The sequence below is a fragment of the Macaca nemestrina genome, chromosome 1, assembly GCF_043159975.1.
Source record: "Macaca nemestrina isolate mMacNem1 chromosome 1, mMacNem.hap1, whole genome shotgun sequence".
Lineage (NCBI taxonomy): Eukaryota > Metazoa > Chordata > Mammalia > Primates > Cercopithecidae > Macaca > Macaca nemestrina.
Genome location: NC_092125.1, coordinates 225,123,739 through 225,146,962, shown reverse-complemented (window position 1 = coordinate 225,146,962; position 23,224 = coordinate 225,123,739). Strand labels below are relative to the sequence as shown.

Sequence of the window (23,224 nt, the reverse complement as noted above, 5' to 3'; positions counted from 1 at the left end):
AGCTTTTGTAAATGACTTTCAGGGACACCTGAGAGATGTTCCAGTATTGACAGTGGCCTGGGCCAAAGCATCTTGCTCTGAGAAGGGGTTGTGCTAGAGGCCTCTTGCTTGATTACAAACCAAAAAGCGCTGAGAGGCCCCGGTACAAACACCTTTTTTTTTTTTTTTTTTTTTTTTTTGAGAGTTTCACTCTTGTTGCCCAGTCTGGAGTGCAAAGGCACGATCTCGGCTCGCTACAACCTCTGCCTCCTGGGTTCAAGCGATTCTCCTGCCTCAGCCTCTCAGGTAGCTGGGATTAAGGGCTTGTGCCACCACGCCCGGCTGATTGTTTTGGATTTTTAGTAGAGACGGGGTTTCTCCATGTTTGTCAGAGTGGTCTCGAACTTCCGACCTCAGGTGATCCGCCCGCCTCGGCCTCCCAAAGTGCGGGGATTACAGGCGTGAGCCACCGCGCCCAGCCACAAACACCTTTCTTAAAACAAGCTGTGTACTCACCACACAGCTACCCCCGCACAGGGAACAGAGGAGAGATTCTCCATGCCACATGGCTGACACCAAGCTCCACAGCTGGTTGGGGGCCAAGTCACCTATGATAATGACTCACCTATGTTACTCTGTCCCCTATGATTATCAATCCTCTCTGAAAAGATCAACTTTCTCCTTATGAGTTCTAAAAAAGTACTCACTCTGGGTTGTCCTGGAACCTGATGCTTCCCTAGTTTCCCTGAATCCATAAGTGTAGACACCTAGATGGTCTTTACCATACTGGGAATCCATAAAAGAGGCTGGAGCAAGAAAATAGTGGTGGGGGGTTCCTGCAGCATGGGGAGGTGCGGGCTATGTTCCTGTTGGGGGCATGGAAGGACAATGGGGCCCTTGACAGGAAATGAGGAAGAGGCCTCAGGAACAGCACAGGAATGGCAAGCCAAGGATCCCTCCATGCATTCATCAGCTGGAAATAAGTCAAAGGAGAGCAAAACGTTCTGTATAAAAGATTCTCAGGCCGGGCGCAGTGGCTCACGCCTGTGATCCCAGCACTTTGGGAGGCCAAGGTGGGTGGATCACCTGAGGTCAGGAGTTAGAGACCAGCCTGGCCAACATGGCAAAATCCCGTCTCTAATAAAAACACAAAAATTAGCCAGGAGTGGTGATGCACGCCTGTAATCTCAGCTACTTGGGAGGCTGAGGCAGGAGAAGCTCTTGAATCTGGGAGGCAGAGGTTGCAGTGAGCCCAGATCACACCACTGCACTCCAGTCTGGGTGACAGAGCGAGACCCTGTCTCAAAAAAAAAAAAAAAAGACTTTCATTGATTTCAAAACACTGTCTTGCTCCCAGGGCCAGCAGTTGCCACAGGAAAGTTAGACGTTAGGACCAAAGCCCCTCAAACACCAGAGTCCTTGGAGTTGACCTCGTTGTCTTTTTGGCCTCCTTCTGGGGGCCCTGCTTCCGCTTTCTGGAAGGTGCCGCCGTGGGTCCCTGCCCAGCGGGCCCTGGCCTCTGGCCCGGTGAGGTTCCTGCAGAGTGGGCTCAGCCAGGCAGCCCCTTGAACTGTCTCTCTCCTGTCTCAGAAGGAGCACTGGACGAAGCGCACTGGCCACAGCACTACCCCGCCTGTGGGGGCCAGAGACAGTCGCCCATCAACCTGCAGAGGACGAAGGTGCGGTACAACCCCGCCTTGAAGGGGCTCAAGCTGACGGGCTATGAGACCCAGAAGGGCGAGTTCCCCATGGTCAACAACGGCCACACAGGTAAGGGGAAGGGGTGGCGAGGGGCTCCAATCCACGGGCAGCCCCTGGCAGCCTGCAGGGGAAGGCAGGCGACACGTGTCCCTGCCAGGAGTGGCTTACAAGAGACACAAAGCATGGCCTCAGAACTGGAGGCCTCGAACATGAGGGTCGAACACGAGGGCTGAGCGGCCCGGAAACCTGGTGGCTCTTCCAGAGAGGGCAGCATCTGTCTTTCCACTCAGCTCCCTGCTGGTCCCTTCCTGCCATGTTATCCTCTTACTCGAGCTCACCCAACCCACGCAGCAGGCGACAGGCAGGACAGGCCGTGCTGCTGAAGCCACCTTTCCCACGGGGACTCTCTGTCCATCAGCTGGGGTCAGCTTTTCCACAGTTCCTATTTCAGTCTATTCAGCTCAAAGCACCTGACAGGTAGGACCAGGGTTTCTCAGAGTTTTAAGAAGGAAGCTCTGGTTTTCTGCTCCCTACAAGAAAGAAGGTGAAGGTCAGACAGAAAAAGCAGGGCCGTGGGGATGCCCCACTTCAGGAATCCAATATAAGAAACTGTTAATTTTTTTAATTTTTTTTTTTTGAGACAGAGTGTCACTATCTTGCCCAGGCTGGAGTGCAGTGGCATGATCTCAGCTCACTGTAGCCTCCACCTCCTGGGTTCAAGCGATTTTCCTGCCTCAGCCTCCTGAGTGGCTGGGATTACAGGCATGCACCACCACGCCCAACTAATTTTTTTTTGTATTTTTAGTAGAGACAGGGCTTTCACCATGTTGGCCAGGCTGGTCTGGAACTCCTGACCTCAAAGTTATCTGCCCACCTCAGCCTCCCAAAGTGCTGGGATTACAGGCACGAGCTACCACTCCTGGCCTGGAAACTGAAATCTGTGCTTTACTTGTACAGAACATCCTCCTGATTTTCCAAGTTGGCTCGACTCCTCTGAGCCTCATGACCACCCCAGGAGGGGGCATTTTTCAGGCAGGAAGTCTGAGGCCTCAGGAGGTCGAGGGACTCACCCAAGGCTACACAGTGTCTGACGGCCAAGATGGGCTCACACCCCCAGATGTCAGGTTTCTTGGCCACATCCTTCTTAGGTATTGCACTCTCTCACTCCTGCCTGGGTTGAGACAGTTCCCTGCCTGCCACACAGCAATACAACAGTCACCGGACTTGGCCAGGCATGGTGGCTCACACCTGCAAACCCAGTACTTTAGGAGGCTGAGGTGGGAGGATCACTTGAGGTCAAAGTTTGAGACGAGCCTGGGCAACTTGGTGAGACTCCATCTCTACAAAAAATCAAAACGTTAGCCAGGAGTGGTGGTGAGTGCCTGTAGTCCCAGCTACTTGGGAGGCTGAGGTGGGAGGATTACTTGAGCCTGGGAGGTTAAGGTTGTGGTGAGCCGAGATCACCACTGTACTTGAACCTGGGCAACAGAGCGAGACCCTGTTTTTTTTTTTTTTTTTAAAAAAAAGGGTCACAGGACTTAGTTTTCTTATCTTGAACCTGGGCAACAGAGCGAGACCCTGTTTCTTTAAATAAATAAATTAAAAAAAGAAAGGTCACAGGACTTAGTTTTCTTATCTTGCACAATCAAGAAAATAAAACTGGCCTGGTGAGATGGCTCATACCTGTAATCTCAGCACTTTGGGAGCCCGAGGTGGGCAGATCACCTGAGGTCAGGAGTTCGAGACTAGCCTGGCCAACATGGTGAAACGTTGTCTCTACTAAAAATACCAAAATTGGTTGGGCGTGGTGGCGTGTGCCTGTAATCCCAGCTACTTGGAAGGCTGAGGCAGGAGAATTGCTTGAACCCAGGAGGCGGAGGTTGCAGTGAGCCAAGATCATGCCATTACACTCCAGCCTGGGCAACAAGAGCAAAACTCCACCTCAGAAAAAAAAAAAAAAAAAGAAAGAAAAAAAGAAAGAAAACCAATTGTCCTTTATAGGACTGGTGAAAGTAGCAAATTGGAGAATGAAGCTTTGTCTGTAAAAGGACTCAGGTTTATGTGGCCAAGAGCCCTGAAATACACAAAGAATGAACAAAAGCTTCATTTTCATTATAACATCAAGCTCTTGTTTCCAAAATTACTCTCGGACGCTTCCAGATTGGCAGGCTGAACTCTTCCTCCTCTCCTTGTCCTCTCCTTGTGGAGAAAGGGTGAAGCACAAAGGCCAAAGGCAGTGGCTTTGTTCACCCTCCCTGGACAGCGGGCGGGAAGCAATCAGTGATGGAGGGATCTCCACGGGCAGCCCCTGCTGAGTGCGGGGTTCGTGCTGAGGGCCCGGGAGAGGGAAGGCATAAGGAAGAGAAGAGCCCAGCTTCCCAAGGGGCTTGCAGTGACTCGCTCCTCCCAATTTCCAGAGGACCCTGTCCTTTCTTCCTTTGGGGCTGTGCTCAAATTTCTGTGGTCTAGAAGCCTGTTCCTTTGGGGTTCTCACCTCACACGACAGCATGCCGGACATTAGAGTGGACCCAAAGTTCACGTTAATTATATATATATTTTTTAAAAATTTTCTTTTGAGACGGTGTCTTGCTCTGTTGCCCCAGCTGGAATGCAGTGGTGCAATCTTGGCTCACTGAAACCTCCACTTCCCAGATTCAAGCGATTCTCCTGCCTCAGCCTCCCCAGTAGCTGGGACTACAGGCGTGTGCCACCATGCCCACCTAATTTTTGTATTTTTAGTAGAGATGGGGTTTTGTCATATTGGCCAGGCTGGTCTCGAACTCCTTACCTCAAGTGATCCGCCCATCTCAGCCTCCCAAAGTGCTAGAATTATAGGCATGAGCCACCGTGACTGGCCATAATTCTATTTTTTGATGTAAAGAGTTTTTTTTTGAGATGGATCTGTCACCCAGGCTGGAATGCAGTGGCATGATCTTGGCTCACTGCAACCTCTGCCTCCTAGGGTCAAGCAATTCTCATGCCTCAGCCTCCTGAGTAGCTGGGATTACAGGTGTGTGCCACCACTCCCAGCTAATTTTTGTATTTTTTGTAGAGATGGGGTTTCAGTATGTTCGCCAGGCTGGTCTTGAACTCCTGGCCTCAAGTGATCCACTAACCTTGGCCTCTCAAAGTGTTGAGATTACAGGCGTGAGCCACTGCACCTGGCCTGATATAAAGTATTTTGAAAGATTTTATAATTTAGCTTTTGAAGTTATTTGGCTATATTGCCACTGGCTACTTTTCAGCAAGCTCCAAGCACATTCAGGAATTCTACTGAAGGGGAAAAAAAAATAACCTACAAACTTTGATTCTAATGAGAGTTTGATGAATACTAAGCTTAACAATAAAGTTGACGTGATGTATTAAAGATTTGTTGATTTTTGGTTTTGCAAGATTCTTTTATTTGAGACGAAATCTTGCCCTATCGCCCAGGCTGGAGTGGGGTGGCACGACCTCGGCTCACTGCAACCTCTGCCTCCCTGGTTCAATTGATTCCCCTGCCTCAGCCTTCCCAGTAGCTGGGATTACAGGCACGTGCCACCACGCCTGGCTAATTTTTGCATTTCTAGTACAGATGGGGTTTCACCATGTTGGCCAGGCTGGTCTCGAACTCCTGACCTCAAGTGATCCACCTCCCAAAGTGCTGGGATTACAGGCATGAGCCATCACGCCTAGTCAGGTTTTGACAGGTTTCTAATCACATGTATCGAGCAATCGTTTCAGTGTCATGAAAACCCTGTGGTCCACCTGTTTCATCTCTCCCTTCCTTCCTAAACCCTGGCAATCACTGATCTTTTTATTTGACCTATAGTTTTTCTTTTTCCAAAATGTCACATAGTTGGAATCATACAGCATGTAGCCTTTTCACACTGGCTTCTTTCACTGAGTAATATGCATTTAAGGTTCCTCCATGTCTTTTCATGGCTTGATAGCTCATTTCTTTTTAGTGCTGAATATTCTATTGCCTGGATGAACCACAGTTTATCCATTCCCCTATCCAAAGACATCTGGGTTGCTTCTCAGTTTTGGCAGTTATGAATAAAGCTGTTATAAAACCTGTGTGCAGGCCAGGCATGGTGGCTCATGCCTCTAACCCTAGCACTTTGAGAGGCTAAGGTGGGAGCATCACTTGAGCCCAGGAATTCGAGACCAGCCTGGGCAATGTAGTGAGACCTACAAAAGTAATCAAAAAATTAGCCTGGCATGGTGGCTCAAACATACAGTCCTAGCTACTTAGGAGGTTGAGGTGCGAGGCTCGCTTGAGCCTGGGAGGTCAAGGCTGCAGTGAGCTATGATTGCACCACTACACTCCAGCCTGGGTGACAGCGAGACCTTCTCTCAATCAATCAGTCAATTCCATGTGCAGGTTTGTGTGTTTTCAATTCATGTGGGTAAATACCAAGAGCTTGCTTGATTGTATAGTAATGTCAGAGGCGTTTGAACCAGACTGACCCATCTTTTACAGGGTGTGGGTAAAATAAGGCTGAGACTTACTGGACTGCACTCCCGGGAGGTTAAGGCATTCTAAGTCACAGGATGAAAGAGGAGGTTGGCACAAGACACAGGTCATAAATCTTGCTGATAAAACAGGTTGCAATAAAGAAGCCCAACAAATCCTACCAAAATCAAGATGGCCACGAGAGTGACCTCTGGTCGTCCTCACTGCTACACTCCAACTAGCACCATGACAGTTTACAGATGACATGGCAACGTCAGGAAGTTACCCTATATGGTCTAAAAAGGGGAGACATGAATAATCCACCTCTTGTTTAGCATATAATTAAGACATAACCATAAAAATGGGCAACCAGCTGCCCTTGGGGCTGCTCTGCCTATGGAGCAGCCATTTTTTATTCCACTACTTCCTTTTTTTTTGGCGACAGAATCTTGCTCTGAGGCTGGAGTACAGTGGTGCTATCTTGGCTCCCTGCAACCTCTGCCTCCGGTTCAAGTGATTCTCGTGCCTCGCCTCTCAAGTAGCTGGGATTACAGGCGTGCACCATCATGCCCCCGTTAAGTTTTAGTAGAGACGAGGTTTCGCCATGTTGGCCAGGCTGGTCTTGAACTCCTGACCTCGAGTGATCTACCTGCCTCGGCCTCCCAAAGTGCTGGGATTGCAGGCATGAGCCACCGCGCCTGGCCTATTCCTTTACTTTCTTAATAAACTTGCTTTCACTTTATTCTGTGGACTCACCCCAAATTCTTTCTTGTGTGAGATCCAAGAACCTTCTCTTGGGGTCTGGATCGGGACCCCTTTTTGGTACCATATAGACCAAGTTGGAAAGAATGGACGTTGAAATAGTATTAAGTCTTCCTATCTGTGAACATGGAATATTTCTCCACTTATTTAGTTCTTCCTGATTTATTTCATTAGTTTTATGATTTTCTGTATATAGATTTTGTCCATATTTTTGGGCAGTTTTTGTATTTTTAGTAGAGACGAGGTTTCTCCATGTTGGCTAGGCTGGTCTTGAACCCTTGACCTCAGGTGCTCTGCCTGCCTTGGCCTTCCAAATTACTAGGATTACAGGCATGAGCTGCTAGGCCTGGCCTCCTCATTTTAAAATTACATTTAAATTAGATTCAACATTTCAATAAAGAGAAATTCAAATTGAAACACAGGCTGTTGAGACACACAAATTGCTACAAAATTTCTAAAACTAACTCCCAATTGATCTGTTTTGCTGTAGACTAGTAACAGTTGGTGGGCCGGCACTGATCCATTAATACATATTGCCCAGGTGTAGTGGCTCTCCTATAATCCCAGCACTTTGAGAGGCCAAGGCAGGCAGATTGCTTGAGCCCAGGAGTTTGAGACCAGCCTGGGCAACATGGTGAAATTCTGTCTTTACAAATAAACTTAAAAATTAGCTGGACATGGTGGTGTGTGCCTGTAGTCCTATCTACTTGAAGGGCCGAGGCAGGAGGATTGTTTGAGCCTGGGAGGTAGAGGCTGCGGTGAGCTGAGGTCACGCCACTGCACTCCAGCCTGGGTGACAGAGTAAGACCCTGTCTCAACAACAACAAAATATATATTTAAATTTTCCAAAATACATTTGATAGGCTCCAGAAAAGCTTAAATGCCTGAGGTACTGGGCCTCTAGTGTTCAGTGTTTTCTTAATATATACTATTTTCTTAATAATTGCTATTGGCTACTTCTTTTATGAAGTTCCTTGAAGATACAGATAATCGTGTATTCATCTTTTCATCACGGTACTTCCCACAGATCCTGACAGAGCAAATTCAAAATGTTCACTGAATGGTGCATTTGAGCAGAAAAGACCTGAATATAAAAGGATAAGTCCTCAAACAGGCACCCATGAGTGACGCAGAATTCTACACAGGTTTTGATTTTTTAATGCTCCACGGGGAGGCAGGAGGCTGGTTGTTCCTTTCTCTTTTTCAATTTTATTTATTTATTTTTGAGATGTAGTCTCACTCTGTCGCCCTGGTTGGAATGCAATGGCCGTGATCTTGGCTCACTGTAAGCTCTGCCTCCTGGGTTCAAGCGATTCTCCTGCCTCAGCCTCCCGAGTAGCTGGGATTACAGGTTCGCACCACCATGCCCGACTAATTTTTGTATTTTTAGTAGAGACGGGGTTTCTCCATGTTGGCCAGGCTGGACTCGAACTGTAGACCTCAAGTGATCTGCCTTCCTTGACCGCCCAAAGTGCTGGGATTACAGGTGTGAACCACTGTGCCCGGCCTCAACTTCTAGTGAAATAGCTTTTCACTAGAAAAATTTCAAAAGTAGTACAGAGATTTTCCACATGCTCTTTGCCCACTTCCCCTAACACTAATATCTTATAACCATAGTACAATTATTATTATTATTATTATTATTATTATTATTATTTTGGAGATGGAGTCTCATTCTGTTGCCCAGGCTGGAGTGCAGTGGCACAACCTTGTCTCACTGCAACCTCTGCCTCCCAGGTTCAAGCAATTCTACTGCCTCAGCCTCCTGAGTAGCTGGGATTACAGGCATGCACCACCATGCCTGGCTACTTTTTTTTTTTTTTTTTTAGTAGAGACAGGGTTTCTCCATGTTGGTCAGGCTGGTCTCGAACCCCCAACCTCAGGTGATCTGCCCATCTCGGCCTCCCAAAGTGCTGGGATTACAGGTGTGAGCCACCACGCCTGGCCACCATGGTACAATTATTATTGAATTTAAATGATATAACACAGTTAACTCCAGACCTCATTTGAATGGCATGACTTTCTCACTCCTATATTTTTCTGGTCCAGGGTCTAACCCAGGATTCCACATTGCACTTCGCTGTCAGGTCTCTTTAAGTCTCTTCTAATCTCAGTCAGTTTCTCAGTCTTTGACTTCCACGACCTTGACAGTTTGCTGATTGTTTCTTGAGCACAGCAAATTCTTGGATTATGTGGCTTTTCTATTCTGATAAGAAACTGGTTACATTGGGTTCCCATAAAGGGGAGCAGCCTCTTCTGGAAGTTGAGTTGATTTGCAGATCTGGAAGTTTCAGCCACTTGACTTTTGGGAACAGCCAGTTAACTTTTGGCCTTGCCTTTTCAAAAGCACAGCGATGGCCAGGTGCGGTGGCTCATGCCTATAATTCCAGCACTTTGGGAGGCTGAGGTGGGTGGATCACCTGAGGTCAGGAATTCAAGACCAGCCTGGCCGACATGGTGGAAACCTGTCTACACTAAAAATACAAAAAGTAGCCAGGCATGGTGGCGGGTGCCTGTAATTCCAGCTACTGGGGAGACTGAGGCAGGAGAATCGCTTGAACCCAGGAAGCAGTGAGCTGAAATCTCACCGTTGCACTCCAGCCTGGGCGACAAGAGAAAACTCTGTCTAAAAAAAAAAAAAAAGCACAGCAACAGGCTCAGGTTTGTGGCTCTTTTCCAACTGGGCCTGTGTGGGCCTGTCAGTGTAACCAGAAGTAACACATTCTGTCTCCCGGGGGCTGTGTTTTGGGGAAATTGTGAGGACCTCTCTCATTTCTTCTGTGGTGCTGACTGTCCATTTAGGGAGCTCTGCTCGGGTCCTCAGTTCCTCAGCTCCCATCCGCTTTTAGCATTGCTGACCTTGCATGCCTCCTTTTCTTGCAAGCATTGATTTTTGAGGCCAGCCACATCTCAAGCTCTAAATACCAAGCACTTGTTCTGCCAAACGGCCGGTGAAAACCTTTCAGGCCAGATTACTGCGTTACAGCACATTACGTTATGAATTTAATCATAGCTCCCTGCTCCTTTAGACAATTTGGAAAGGAAGAAGGGGGGCATCTGACGGGTTTTAAATACCTCATATTTGCTGTCTTTTAAGAAAATGTTCTTGTTTACAGCCACCACTGATGACTTTAAATAGGAAGATCTTGCCGGGCATGGTGGCTCATGCCTATAATCCCAGCACTTTGGGGGGCTGAGGAGGTCGGATCATTTGAGGTCAGGAGTTTGAGACCAGCCTGGCCAATATGGTGAAACCCCGTCTCTACTAAAAATACAAAAATTGGCCGGGCGTGGTGGCATATTCCTGTAATCTCAGCTACTGGGAAGCCTGAGGCAGGAGAATCGCTTGAACCCAGGAGGCAGAGGTTGCAGCGAGCCTAGATCATGCCACTGCACTCCAGTCTGGGTGACAGAGTAAGATTCTGTCTCTAAATAAATAAATAAATAAATAAATAAATAAATAAATAAATGGGAAGAGCTTGCTCATGAGACACATGCTGCCTGGCCGTTTCCAATGCCAAAGTTCTATCCTCATGGGTATTTTTCTTAGTCACTTTTCTTAGTAACTGAGTCCATTTTTCCTTTTTGTGTAGTTCATTCCAAAAGACAGAGATTTCAGCTGGGTGTGGTGGCTCACGCCTGTAATCCCAACACTTTGGGAGGCCGAGGCAGGTGAATCACTTGAGGTCAGGAATTCGAGACCAGCCTAACCAATATGGTGAAACCCCATCTCTACTAAAAATACAAATATGAGCCAGGCGTGGTGGCGGGCACCTGTAGTCTCAGCTACTTGGGAGACTGAGGTGGGAGGATCCCTTGAAGCCAGGAGTTGGAGGCTGCAGTGAGTTGCTCCAGTAAGTCATGATCGTGCCACTGCACTCCAGCCTAAGCAGCAGAGTGAGCCTGAAAAAAAAAAAAAAAAAAGAAAAGAAAACAGTTCTAAGAGGCCCCATTTCCTATTCTTATACCTTCGGCAAATTCCAAAATCGGCCAGAGATAGAGAGTAGAATTCTAGTTTCCATGCCCATTGACCGTAATTTTTCAGGACCTTCCCTTTCTCTGGGGCCAGCAAGCCGGACCTGCCACTATGTGGTCGTGTCTTTGGCCTGTTGGTTCTGAGCGGGAAGGTGTGTACTGGGGAGAGGAACTTGCCCGGTCTGGTTTACTCGGTGCCTGGCCTCCATCCTGACCTCACCCTGTGCCCTGCGTGCAAACGCCTCTTCTCCTTTGGCGACCCTGCTCATGGCATGCTAAGCCAGTCTATGGTATTGACTTGCCCTAGGCTCAGACAGGTGGGAGGTGAGCAGAGAAGCTACCCAGCCTGTAGGCCTGACCCCTCTGTGTTCACCTACTCTGCTCTCAGCCCCACCTTTTCTCTCCAGTGCAGATCAGCCTGCCCTCCACCATGCGCATGACAGCAGCCGACGGCACTGTGTACATAGCCCAGCAGATGCACTTTCACTGGGGAGGAGCGTCCTCGAAGATCAGGGGCTCTGAGCACACTGTGGACGGGATCAGACATGTGATCGAGGTACCTGAGGACTCCCATTGTGTACTCTTTCCTTCAAACCCTGTAGTCACTTTCCTTTTTATTTATTTATTTTGAGACACAGTCTCGCTCTGTTGCCCCGGCTGGAGTGCAGTGGCGCGATCTCAGCTCACTGCAACCTCCACCTTCTGGGTTCAAGCAATTCTCTTGCCTCAGTCCCTTGAGTAAATGGGATTACAGGTACCCACCACCATGCCCGACTAAGTTTTGTATTTTTAGTGGATATGGAGTTTCACCATGTTGGTTAGGCTGGTCTTGAACTCCTGACCTTAGATGATCCACCCGCCTTGGCTTCCCAAAGTGCTGGGATTATAGGCGTGAGCCACAGTGTCGGCCATCACTTTTCTTATTAAAATAGCCAAGGCTGGGTGCACTGGCTCACACCTGTAATTCCAGCACTTTGGGAGGCCAAGGCAGGGGAATTGCTTGAGCCCAAGAGTTCTAGATCAGCCTGGGCAACGTAGCAAGATCCTGTGACTAAAAAAAAAAAAAAAATTAGCCAGAGTGGTGGCACACACCTATAGTTCCAGCTTCTGAGGAGGCTAAGGTGGGAGGATGGCTTGAGACCAGGAGGTTGAGGCTGCAGTGAGTCCTGATCATGCTGCTGCAGTCCAGTCTGAGTAACAAAACAAACAAAAACAGCCAAAAGACTTTGTGCAAAGGTAGCAGTTAAGTTATCCTGAAGTTGAGTTTATTTTTTATTCACTCAGCAACTGTTGATGGATCACCACTTTGTGGCAAGGGTTCAGGCAAGGTCCTGCCCTTACAGGACTCAGGTGGGCAGGACTTCACAGCCCACAGGGTGTGGCAAGCCCTCCTTTGTTTCAGCTGGATTTTTATGTGTTTGATTTTCTTTTTTTATTTTTTGAGACGGGGTTTTGCTCTTTTGCCCAGGCTGGAGTGAAGTGGTGTGATCTTGGCTCACTGCAACCTCTGTCCCCTGGGTTCGAATGATTCTCCTGCCTCAGCCACCCAAGAAGCTGGGATTACAGGCACCTGCCACCATGGCCGGCTAATTTTTGTATTTTTAGTAGAGAGAGGGTTTCACCATGTTGGCCAAGCTGGTCTCAAACTCCTGACCTCAAGTGTTCCACCTGCCTCAGCCTCCCAAAGTGCTGGGATTACAGGCATGAGCCACTGCGCCTGGACTGTGTTAGATTTTCTGAGTTCTCTCTTTTGCCAGAATCCATCCAAAGGATGACTACACGTTAACAGTGGTTGCCTGGGACAAGGGGCACAAGCTCACTCTCCCTGCAAAGTCCCCAGACACCCCAGGAGAACCCTATGTCCTCATGTGACCCCTTCAGACTCTGCCAGCTTGTCTGCCTGGAGGGAGGGTGTGGTTGGGAAATGGCCTGAAACTGCCATCTTCCAGAATCCCACTCTTGCTCTTTCCATTCTTTGGGAAGTTTCTGCTCTTGATTCATGGGATTTGCAGCCCAAGTGGAGGGAGATAGAGGTCCAAGTTGCTTGTGTGGAACAGTCTGAGGCCTCAGATGGAGCACCTTCCTTTCTCTTCCTTCTTCCCTGGAAATCTTAAGCATCCAAATTTCTATGAACTGCCCTTGACGCACCCTACCTTGCTCTTACAGATTCACGTTGTTCACTACAATTCTAAATACAAGAGCTATGAGACAGCCCAAGATGCGCCAGATGGTTTGGCTGTACTGGCAGCCTTCGTTGAGGTAAGCAGAAACTACCCACGTGTGTCTGCAAAATCTAGTTGAACAGTCTTCTTCATTAGCACTCTCCATCTTTTCCTGAGCTCACAGTTCTTGGAAACATTGACTGGATGGAAGATCACTGTGCTTCTGTGCTGTCAATCTCCAGACCTTAGTTACCATGGACAAGCTGACTTACAAGAGCTGGAATCCCAGAGGGGTTGCGTAGACACAAATTGTTCGAAGGGCAGGGGGAAACCTGCAACCCAATCAGACAAAGGCAACACCTCTGCATTTCCTTTATTTATTTATTTTTTTTTTTTGAGAAAAAGTTTCACTCTTGTCGCCCAGGTTGGAGTGTAGTGGCACGATCTCAGCTTACTGCAACCTCCGCCTCCCAGGTTCAAACGATTCTCCTGCCTCAGCTTCTCAAGTAGCTAGGATTACAGGTGCCTGCCACCATGCTTAGCTAATTTTTGTATTTTTAGTAGAGATGGGTTTCACTATATCGGCTAGGCTGGTCGCGAACTCCTGACCTCAGGTGATCCGCCCACCTTGGCCTCCCAAAGTGCTGGGATTACAGGTGTGAGCTACCATACCCGGTCAACACCTCTGCATTTCTAAGAAAATCTAGACGGTGGGGCTGGGCGCGGTGGCTTACATCTGTAATCCTAGCACTTTGGGAAGCCAAAGTGGGTGGATCACTTGAGGTCAGGAGTTCAAGACCAGGCTGACCAACATGGCAAGACCCCATCTCTACTAAAAATATAAAAATTAGCTGGGCATGATGGCGGGCACCTGTAACTCCAGCTACTTGGGAGGCTGAGGCAGGAGAATCACTTGAACCCAGGAGGCGGAGGTTGCAGTGAGCCAAGATCACACTATTGCATTCCAGCCTGGGCAATAAAGCTAGACTTCGTCTCAAAAAAAAAATAAAAATAAAAAATAAAAATAAAAATAAAAAAGCTGGGTACGGTGGCTCACGCCTGTAATCCCAGCACTTTGGGAGGCCGAGGCAGGAGAATAACTTGAACCCGGGAGGTAGAGGTTGCAGTGAGCTGAGACTGTGCCATTGCACTGCAGCCTGGGCAACAAGAGTGAAACCAAAACCAAAACAAAACAAAAACGCCAGGCATGGTGGCTCATGCCTGTAATCCTGGCACTTTGGGAGGCCGAGGCAGGCGGATCACCTGAGGTCAGGAGTTTGAGACCAGCCTGACCAACACGGAAAAGCCCCATCTCTACTAAAAATGCAAAATTATCAGGGCGTGGTGGCGCATGCCTGTAATCCCAGCTACTGCGGGGGCTGAGGCATGAGAACCACTCAAACCCAAGAGGCAGAGGCTACAGTGAGCCAAGATAATGCCACTACACTCCAGCCTGGATGACAAAGCGAGACTCTATCTTAAAAACAAAACAAAACAAAAGTTGGGCATGCAAAGAAACAGGAAAATGTAATCCATATTTAGGAGGAAAAAAATAACTCAAATCAATCAACAGAAACTGACCTGAGTGGACCCAGAGCGATTAGGCAGACAGGACTTTAAAACAACTATCAATGCTGTGGCTAAGTTAAAAAAAAAAAAAAAAAAAAAAAAAAAAAAAAACCCCAAAACCACCAACTATCATAAATGTTTGAAGAATGAAAGGAAACTATGTTCAAAGAATTGAAGGAAAATATGATGACAATGACTCAAAAAGGGAATCTCAATAGAGAAATAGAAACTTTAAAGATGCACCAAATGGAAAGTCTAGAGTTGAAAAGTATAATAAACAAAATGAAAAAAATCACTAGATGGGCCCAAAGCAGATGTGAGGCAGCAGAAGAAAAAAAGAATCAGTTCATTTGAAGATAGAGCAATGAAGTTATCCAATTTGAAAAACAGAGAAAAAAGACAGAAGAAAAATGAACAGCCTTGTAGACTCACGGGGACAACATCAAGTATAGCATCACACACACATACACACACACACACACACACATATATATATAATGGGAGTCCCAGAAGGAGAGGAGAGAGAGAAAGTGGAAGTAAAAAACCAAACAAAACAATAGCCAAAAAGCCTCAAATCTGAGGAAAAACATAAATTTACCAATCCAAGAAACTAAAAAAACCCCAAATCTGATAAATAAACCCCAAGTCTAGATACATCAAAAATTAAACTGCTGAAAGCAGCAAGAGAAAAGGGATTTCTTATATGTAGAGAAATGACCGTCCAATTAATGGCTGACTTTTCAAGTCATCAGAACATGGTGGAATGACTGTCAATCAACAATTCTATATCCAATCAACCACCCTTCAACAATGAAGGTGAAACAAAGACATTCCCAGATATACAAGAACCAGTATAATTGCTAGCAGTCCTGTCTTACAAGTCATATATAAGGATGCTCTTCTGGCTGAAAGAAAATGAGGCCGGGCGCGCTGGCTCAAGCCTGTAATCCCAGCACTTCGGGAGGCCGAGACGGGCGGATCACAAGGTCAGGAGATCGAGACCATTCTGGCTAACACAGTGAAACCCCGTCTCTACTAAAAATACAAAAAAAACTTAGCCAGGCGAGGTGGCAGGCGCCTGTAGTCCCAGCTACTCGGGAGGCTGAGGCAGGAGAATGGCGTGAACCTGGGAGGCGGAGCTTGCAGTGAGCTGAGATCCGGCCACTGCGCTCCAGCCTGGGTGACAGAGCGAGACTCCGTCTCAAAAAAAAAAAAAAAAAAAAAAAAAGAAAATGATACCAGACAGTAACTCCGATCCACAGAAAGAAGTGAAGAGTACTGGAAATGGAGAACAGAGAAGACTACACACATATATTTTTTGTGTTTTCTTCTTTCAATTTCTTTTTTAAAACCATCAAGATTATTTAAAGCAATGACTATACCACTATATATACCACTGGCTTATAATATATGTAGATGTAATGCATATGACAAAAATAGAAGAAAGGACAAGGAAGAAATAGAGCTCTTTTGAAGCAAAGTTGCTATATTTTACTGAAATTAAATTAATATTAACCTGACATAGATTGTGATTGAGTTGTATATGGTAATCACTTGAGCAACCACTAAGAAAATAACTAAAAATGATTAAATGGTACATGAAAAGTATTTGCTTAACACAAAAGAAGGCAGTAAAGGTGGACCAATGCAACAATAAAGGCACGAGACATCTAGAAAACAAATAGCAAATGCAGTCAGAAAGCCAAGAAAGCCAAATTCATGCACAGTGAAAGAGATCAACCACTTGACTGAAAAGAACCATTGAATATAGACCTTTTTCACCCAAAGCAACTTTTCTGACTTTTAAAGCCAATACTCATTCAGAAAGAGTGATCTGGTGTTGGGGGAATTGTAGTCGTTCTGCCTTGGACATTTGGCTCTCTGTCGGAAGTCCTGAGGATGAAGAAGTGAGCTCGTGAGATCAAGCCCTCCTCATCACAAAGAATCTGACTGTGGCTGACACTGCCCAAAACAAGCACACAGGCTGGGTGTGGTGGCTCACACCTGTAATCCCAGCACTTTGGGAGGCCAAGGTGGGCAGATCACGAGGTCAGGAGTTCGAGACCAGCCTGGCCAACATGGTGAAACCCCGTCTCTACTAAAAATACAAAAAAATTAGCCAGGTGTGGTGGTGAGCACCTGTAATCCCAGCTACTCAGGAGGCTGAGGCAGGAGAATAGCTTGAACCCGGAAGGCGGAGGTTGCAGTGAGCTGAGATCACCCCACTGCACTCCAGCCTGGGCAAGAGAGAAAGACGCCCTCTCAAAAAACAAACAAACAAACAAACAAAAAACCCACAAACAAACAAACAAAAACAAGCTTGCAGGGGACTTTTTTAGAGTAAGTGTTGGCCATTTCTGAGGGCATCACCAATGACTGAGAAGCTTCTTTCCCTGGAAGCTGCCAAAATACTTAAGATAGTGCCTTTCTGGAGGGACTCCTGAACCTGTGTGGTTGGTAGCAAAGAACAGTCAGACTGTCTCTGCCAAAACACAACAGGGCGCAGGCTGCCTCTCCTTACTCTCTAGGCTCGGCCCAATCAGCTAGAAAGCTGAGCGGCTGGATGAGTAGAGATGGTGCTGGGGCCTCTTCTTCACTTATGCTCAGTGCTCTGCGCTTCGTTGCAGGTGAAGGATTACCCTGAAAACACTTACTACAGCAGCTTCATTTCTCATCTGGCCAACATCAAGTACCCAGGTAAGGGAAGCCAACTGTGGCTGCAGGAGGGAAAGGGAATGAGTGTGAGTGTGAGAGTGAGGTGTGCCCAGGGGGCAGGGGATTGATGCTGGTGGGGAGGGTGGCCAGTGGGCCCTGCCAAGGGAGTCCACCCCTCCCTGTGCCAGATTACTTGTTCCAGTGATTTCTGCTGTTGGCTTAGGCAGCAAACCTCTCTGAAAAGGCTGTGCATAAATTCGATGTGTCACTTCCTATGATTGGAACTTCTGGCTGGAGTTGCACTAAGTAGGGATATCCTCGCTTCGATGACTGTCACCTCAGCTGGCAGTGACAGTCCTGGCGGCTAGAGAGATGTCCACCTGGCTCCAGGCTGAGATGAATGTCAAGAGGGAAGCCCTCGTCATCCCGCTTGGACATACAGACACTCGGGGTGTTCTTCCGTCCCCTCTGCCTCCAGAAGGCAGCATTCTTGTAAGAGCCATCTCCCGCCCAGGGTCAACCCTTGACTTTGAGCTATAACCACATCAGCTCTGCATTCTCGACTTCACGTGTCCCATTCCGCCCGCACCTCCCAGCCTCCCAGGCTCCCAGTCCTCTGACTTCAGCACCCAGCCCCTCCTGCAACTCACCTGACCCGAGTCCTCCAAACCTGGGGCTTCCACATTCTCGCTCCTAGTGACGCCTGTGTTCTTTCATCTGTCTCCCAGCTGAGATTCCACCCCAACACTCTGAAGTCTCCCTCAACACTCCCATGCAAACACCCTGTATGCCATCACTCCTCTACCCCTCCACAGACTCACTGGCAAAGCTCCAGACCAACTCAGAGCTGGCAGCCAAAGAGCTGGATGCAGTTGGACAGGAATCCATAGACATCTAACTGGTATTATTATCGCTATTATTTTTGAGACATGGTCTCGCTCTGTCGTGCAGGCTGGGGTGCAGTGGTGGGATCATGACACAGTGCAGCCTCGACCTCTGGGGCTCAGTTGATCCTCCCACCTCAGCCTCCTGAGTAGCGGGGACTACAGGTGCACTACCATGCTTGGCTGGTTTTTTGTATTTTTAGTAGAGACAGGGTCTCACCATGTTCTCAGGCTGGTCTTCAACTCCTAGGCTTAAGTGATCCGCCCGCCTCAACTTCCCAGAGTTTTGGGATTATAGGCATGAGCCACTGCACCTGGTCAACTGGTATTATTTTTTTATTTATAGCTACAAATATGAACAGTGCCCAGAAATCCTAAAGTACCACCCTGGGCATTTTCTTTCTGACCTCCCAAATTCTTGTCACACGCTTTCTCCTCTCTCCTGAAGCCCCTGTGCCCGGGCTCCAGCAACTCCCCTGGAGCTAATGCTCCCACGCTCACTCCATTGAGAAGGCAGAAGCCACAGGCCAGAAACACTCCACTCCTTAACCCACGTGCATCTGGACCAAATTCCACGTCCCTTCTTTAGCTGCAATGGATGACAAATCCCTGCTCTTGTCAACACCACCCCTCCCATGTGGGCCCCAACCCCACTCCTCTTCCACGCTCAGGGCCTCCTTTCCTGCCATTCTCTCCCCTCTCTTCTGCATCACTGATTTCTCTTTTTTCTTTTTTGAGATGGAGTCTCGCTCTGTCACCAGGCTGGAGTGCAGTGGCACGATCTCAGCTCCCTGCAACCTCCGCCTCCCGGGTTCAAGTGATTCCCCTGCCTCAGCCTCCTGAGTAGCTGGGATTACAGGCACACACTACCACGCCTGGCTAATTTTTTGTATTTTAGTAGAGAGAGGGTTTCACCATGTTGGCCAGGATGATCTCGATCTCCTGACCTCGTGATCTGCCCACCTCAGCCTCCCAAAGTGCTGGGATTACAGGCGCGAGCCACCGCGCCCGGCCTGCATCGTTGATGTCTTACTCTTTATTAAAGCCTACTGTTCAGCACACACATCTGCCCTAATGCCTCCCACCTCCAAACACAAGCAAACAAACGTATCTCCTGACTTTACCATTCCCCAGTTGCCCCCCAGTTCTCTGGCTCCCCTTGAAAAGGTCATAGAATAGTCCTGTTCTCCTTTCTCACCCACCCCACCCTGAGCTGCCCCTGCTCCACCGAGCCGGAGTGGTGGACAGATCTATGGGCCACTCTTCTTCTCTTGTCTTAGTTTACCTTCAAAGGGTGGTCCGCAGCACCCCAGCTCCGCCCTCTCACTCTCTGGCTCCTGCTCTAAGTGTTGGGTGGAGTCAGGCTCTGTCTCATCTCAGTGACTCCACGCAGTCCCACAGCCTGAATTAAAACTTACCACTTAAGGCCGGGAGCGGTGGCTCACACCTCCCAGCACTTTGGGAGGCTGAGGCGGGCCCATCACCTGAGGTCAGGAGTTTGAGACCAGTCTGGCCAACATGGTGAAACCCTGTCTCTACTAAAAATACAAAAATTAGCCAGGCGTGGTGGCGGGTGCCTGTAATCCCAGCTACTTGGGAGGCTGAGGCAGGAGAATCGCTTGAACCTGGGAGGTGGAGTTTGCAGCAAGCTGAGATTGTGCCATTGCACTCCAGCCTGGGTGACAGAGTGAGACAACATCTCAAACAACAACAACAACAACAAATTTACAACTTAAACCATTTTAAATGTACAGTTCAGTAGCATTAAGTACATTCACATTGTGGTGCAACCATCACACCCCTCCATTGCTAGAACTTTTGTCATCTTCCTAAACTGAAACTCTGTACCCGTTCAACAGTAACCCCCCATCTCCCCTTCCAGCTTCTGGTAACCACAGTTTCTGTCTCTAAGAATTTGACTATTCTAGGTACCTCATATAAGTAGAATCATACAGTATTTATCTTTTTTTTTTTTTTTTTGGTCTGGATTATTTCACTTAGCATAATGTCTTTTAGGTTCGCCCACATTATAGCATGTTATCAGAATTTCATTCCTTTTTAAGGCTGAAGTGGCCGGGTGAGGTGGCTCACACCTGTAATCCCAGTGCTTTGGGAGGCTAAGGCTGGCGGAGCACTTGAGGTCAGGAGTTTGAGACCAGCCTGGCCAACATGGTGAAACCCCATCTCTACTAAAAATACAAAAATTAGCCGGGTGTTAATGGCAGGTGTCTGTAATCCCAGCTACTCAGGAGGCTGAGGCAGGAGAATCGCTTGAACCCAGGAGGCGGAGGTTGCAGTGAGCTGAAATTGCGCCACTGCACTCCAGTCTGGGGGACAGAGTGAGACTCTGCCTCAAAAAAAAAAAAAAAAAAAAAAAAGGGCTGAAGGGAGTATGATATTTTGTTTATCCATTTATCTACCGGTGAGCATTTGGGTGGCTTCCATCTTTTAGCGAGGTGACGCTGCAATGAATATGAATATGGGTGTACAAGTATCTCTTTGAGTTCCTGCTTTCATTTCTTTTGGGTAGATAGGAGTTGAATTGCTGAGTCATGTGGGAACTTATGTTTTTTTAATTTTTTTTTGTTTGTTTTGTTTTGTTTTTTGAGACAGAGTCTCTCTGAGGTGGGAGTGCAGTGGCTCGATCTTGGTTCACTGCAACCTCCGCATCCCAAGTTCAAGCACTCCTCCTGCCTCAGCCTCCCGAGTAGCTGGGATTACAGGCACGTGCCACCATGCTCAGCTAATTTTTGTATTTTTAGTAGAGATGGGATTTCACCATGTTGGCTAGGCTGTTCTCTAACTCCTGACCTCAAGTGATCCGCCCGCCTTGGCCTCCCAGAGTGCTGGGATTACAGGTGTGAGCTACCACACCTGGCCGTATGTTTATTTTTTGAGGAACCATTATACTATTTTCTATAGTGGCTGCATCAAGATTCTGGGATTCTTGGCTTTCACTTAAATACGTTAGAGTTACAAAAATAAATCTCTACCACAGAGTCCTTTTGGAGGTTATGTCTTGAAATCTTCCAATAATGATAAAACTTAGAACTCTTTTGCCTACTCATGGGCTTGTGCACCCTGAGACATTGTGGCCTTGGTTGAACAGGCCTATCTACATATGTCTCAAAACTATATTCTCTGCCTTTAAGAAGCGCAAAAGCGCTCGGGGAAAGTGAAGCAAAACCCAGCTCAATCCTGTGTTGCCTCGAGAGTCTCGTGCTGAGCTCAGGGGCTCAGCGTCGTTGACATGAATGGAACAAGGGCCACTCTAGAGCAGGAGCAGATGTGGCTCCTGTAGGAGCTTTGCAGGCCCTGGTGGAAGTGGCCCCTCCCTACGCCCCACCTATGGCTGGGCTTGGTTCCCAGCAGGCGTGGCAGGAGGAGCTCAGGACCAAATGCCTACACCTGGACCCTGGCTTGGTTCTGATTCTGCATTTATTATTTAAAAAAAAAATGTTTTTTTAAACTTATTGTAGAGATGGGGCCTCCCTGTGTTGCCCAGGCTGGTCTTGAACTCTTGGCCCCAAGCAATCCTCCCCGCCTTGGCCTCCCAGAATGTTGAGATTCCAGGCGTGAGCCACTGCACCCGGCCTGATTCTGCATTTACAACTGCTGTCTACCCACTTCTCAATGAGCCCAAACCAAGGCATTTTGGTCTTTCTTTGTGGGCACTTACCCAGAAGTCTCCAGGGGCCATATTTATTTCTTTCATTAATCATAAAATGTGTCCTCTGCCTAGCCATGATAATGGTGACCGCAGCAGTTACACTTAGGAGTCCTTCCCTATGTAGTGGTTCAATGCCAGCTGCTTTCCAGACGTTACCTCCTTACCCTCACAGCAGTCCTGCTGACTATTCCACAGATGAGAAAACAGCCGCAGAGCGAGCACGCAGCCAAGAGCACTCAGCCAGGAGGAGGTGTCTGAGTGCATCTATCCCCAAAGTCTCTCCCCTCAATCCCTTCCAGGGAGAAGTAAACTGGGAAATTGTTTCCTAATCATCAGCTTCTATATTCTGCTGAACTCGAGAGATTGGAACCTGGTGAGGCCTGGGCCTGAGCTGTCCTCCTGAGGGGCAGCGGTGGTCCCTGACATTCTGTTACCTTCTGTCTTCTTGGTCAGGACAAACAACAACCCTGACTGGCCTTGACATTCGGGACATGCTGCCCAAGAACCTCCAGCACTACTACAGCTACGACGGCTCACTCACCACGCCTCCCTGTACCGAGAACGTCCACTGGTTTGTGCTGGCGGATTTTGTCAAGCTCTCCAGGACACAGGTAACGTATGGCATCGCTTTGCCGAAGCCTTCCCATTTGACTGCCTGGTTAACAAGGGTGCTCCCCAGCATCTCAACGAACGTCAACAACTGGGGGGTCCTACGGTGTTTTCTGTGTGCAGGGCTACTGTGCCTCATCTATCCAACCTTTTTTTTTTTTTTTTTTTTTTTGAGACAGAGTTTCACTTTGTCACCTGGGCTGGAGTGCCATGGCACAGTCTTGGCTCACTGCAATCTCCGCCTCCCAGGTTCAAGCAATTCTCCTGCCTCAGACTCCCAAGTAGCTGGGACTACAGGCATGCACCACCACGCCCGGCTAGTTTTTGTTTTTGTTTTTGTTTTTTTTTGAGACAGAGTCTCGCTCTGTCACCCAGGCTGGAGTGCAGTGGCGCAATCTCGGCTTTTTTACGTCATTCTCCTGCCTCAGCCTCCCGAGTAGCTGGGACTACAGGCGCCCGCCACCTCGCCCGGCTAGTTTTTTTATACGTTTTAGTAGAGATGGGGTTTCACCGTGTTAGCCAGGATAGTCTCGATCTCCTGACCTTGTGATCCGCCTGTCTCGGCCTCCCAAAGTGCTGGGATTATAGGCTTGAGCCACCGTGCCCGGCCCTAGTTTTTGTTTTCAGTAGGGACAGAGTTTTACCATGTTGCCCAGGCAGGTCTCAAACTCCTGGGTTCAAGCAATCTGCCTGTCTTAGCCTCCCAGAGTGCTGGGATTACAGGTGTGAGCCACTGCGCTTGGCCATCTCCTTTTCTTAAACTTTTCATTTCCTTAGAGAAAGGTGGAAGAGACCCCTGCTCAAGGACACCCACACCCCA

The 23,224-nt window shown here is 48.1% G+C and overlaps 1 protein-coding gene across 5 annotated transcripts in view; it reads left to right on the top strand.

Annotated features, from left to right (window-relative positions):
* LOC105479178 (carbonic anhydrase 6) overlaps window positions 1-23,224 on the top strand; it is a 42,584-nt gene that overhangs the window by 7,752 nt on the left and 11,608 nt on the right. For all 5 annotated transcript variants that reach the window (XM_011737034.3, XM_024792177.2, XM_024792174.2 and 2 more), the window contains exons 3-7: window positions 1,570-1,749; window positions 11,263-11,411; window positions 13,022-13,114; window positions 17,214-17,283; window positions 22,249-22,406. In XM_011737034.3, coding sequence (XP_011735336.2) covers window positions 1,570-1,749; window positions 11,263-11,411; window positions 13,022-13,114; window positions 17,214-17,283; window positions 22,249-22,406 — 650 coding nt within the window. The remainder of the gene's footprint in view (window positions 1-1,569; window positions 1,750-11,262; window positions 11,412-13,021; window positions 13,115-17,213; window positions 17,284-22,248; window positions 22,407-23,224) is intronic.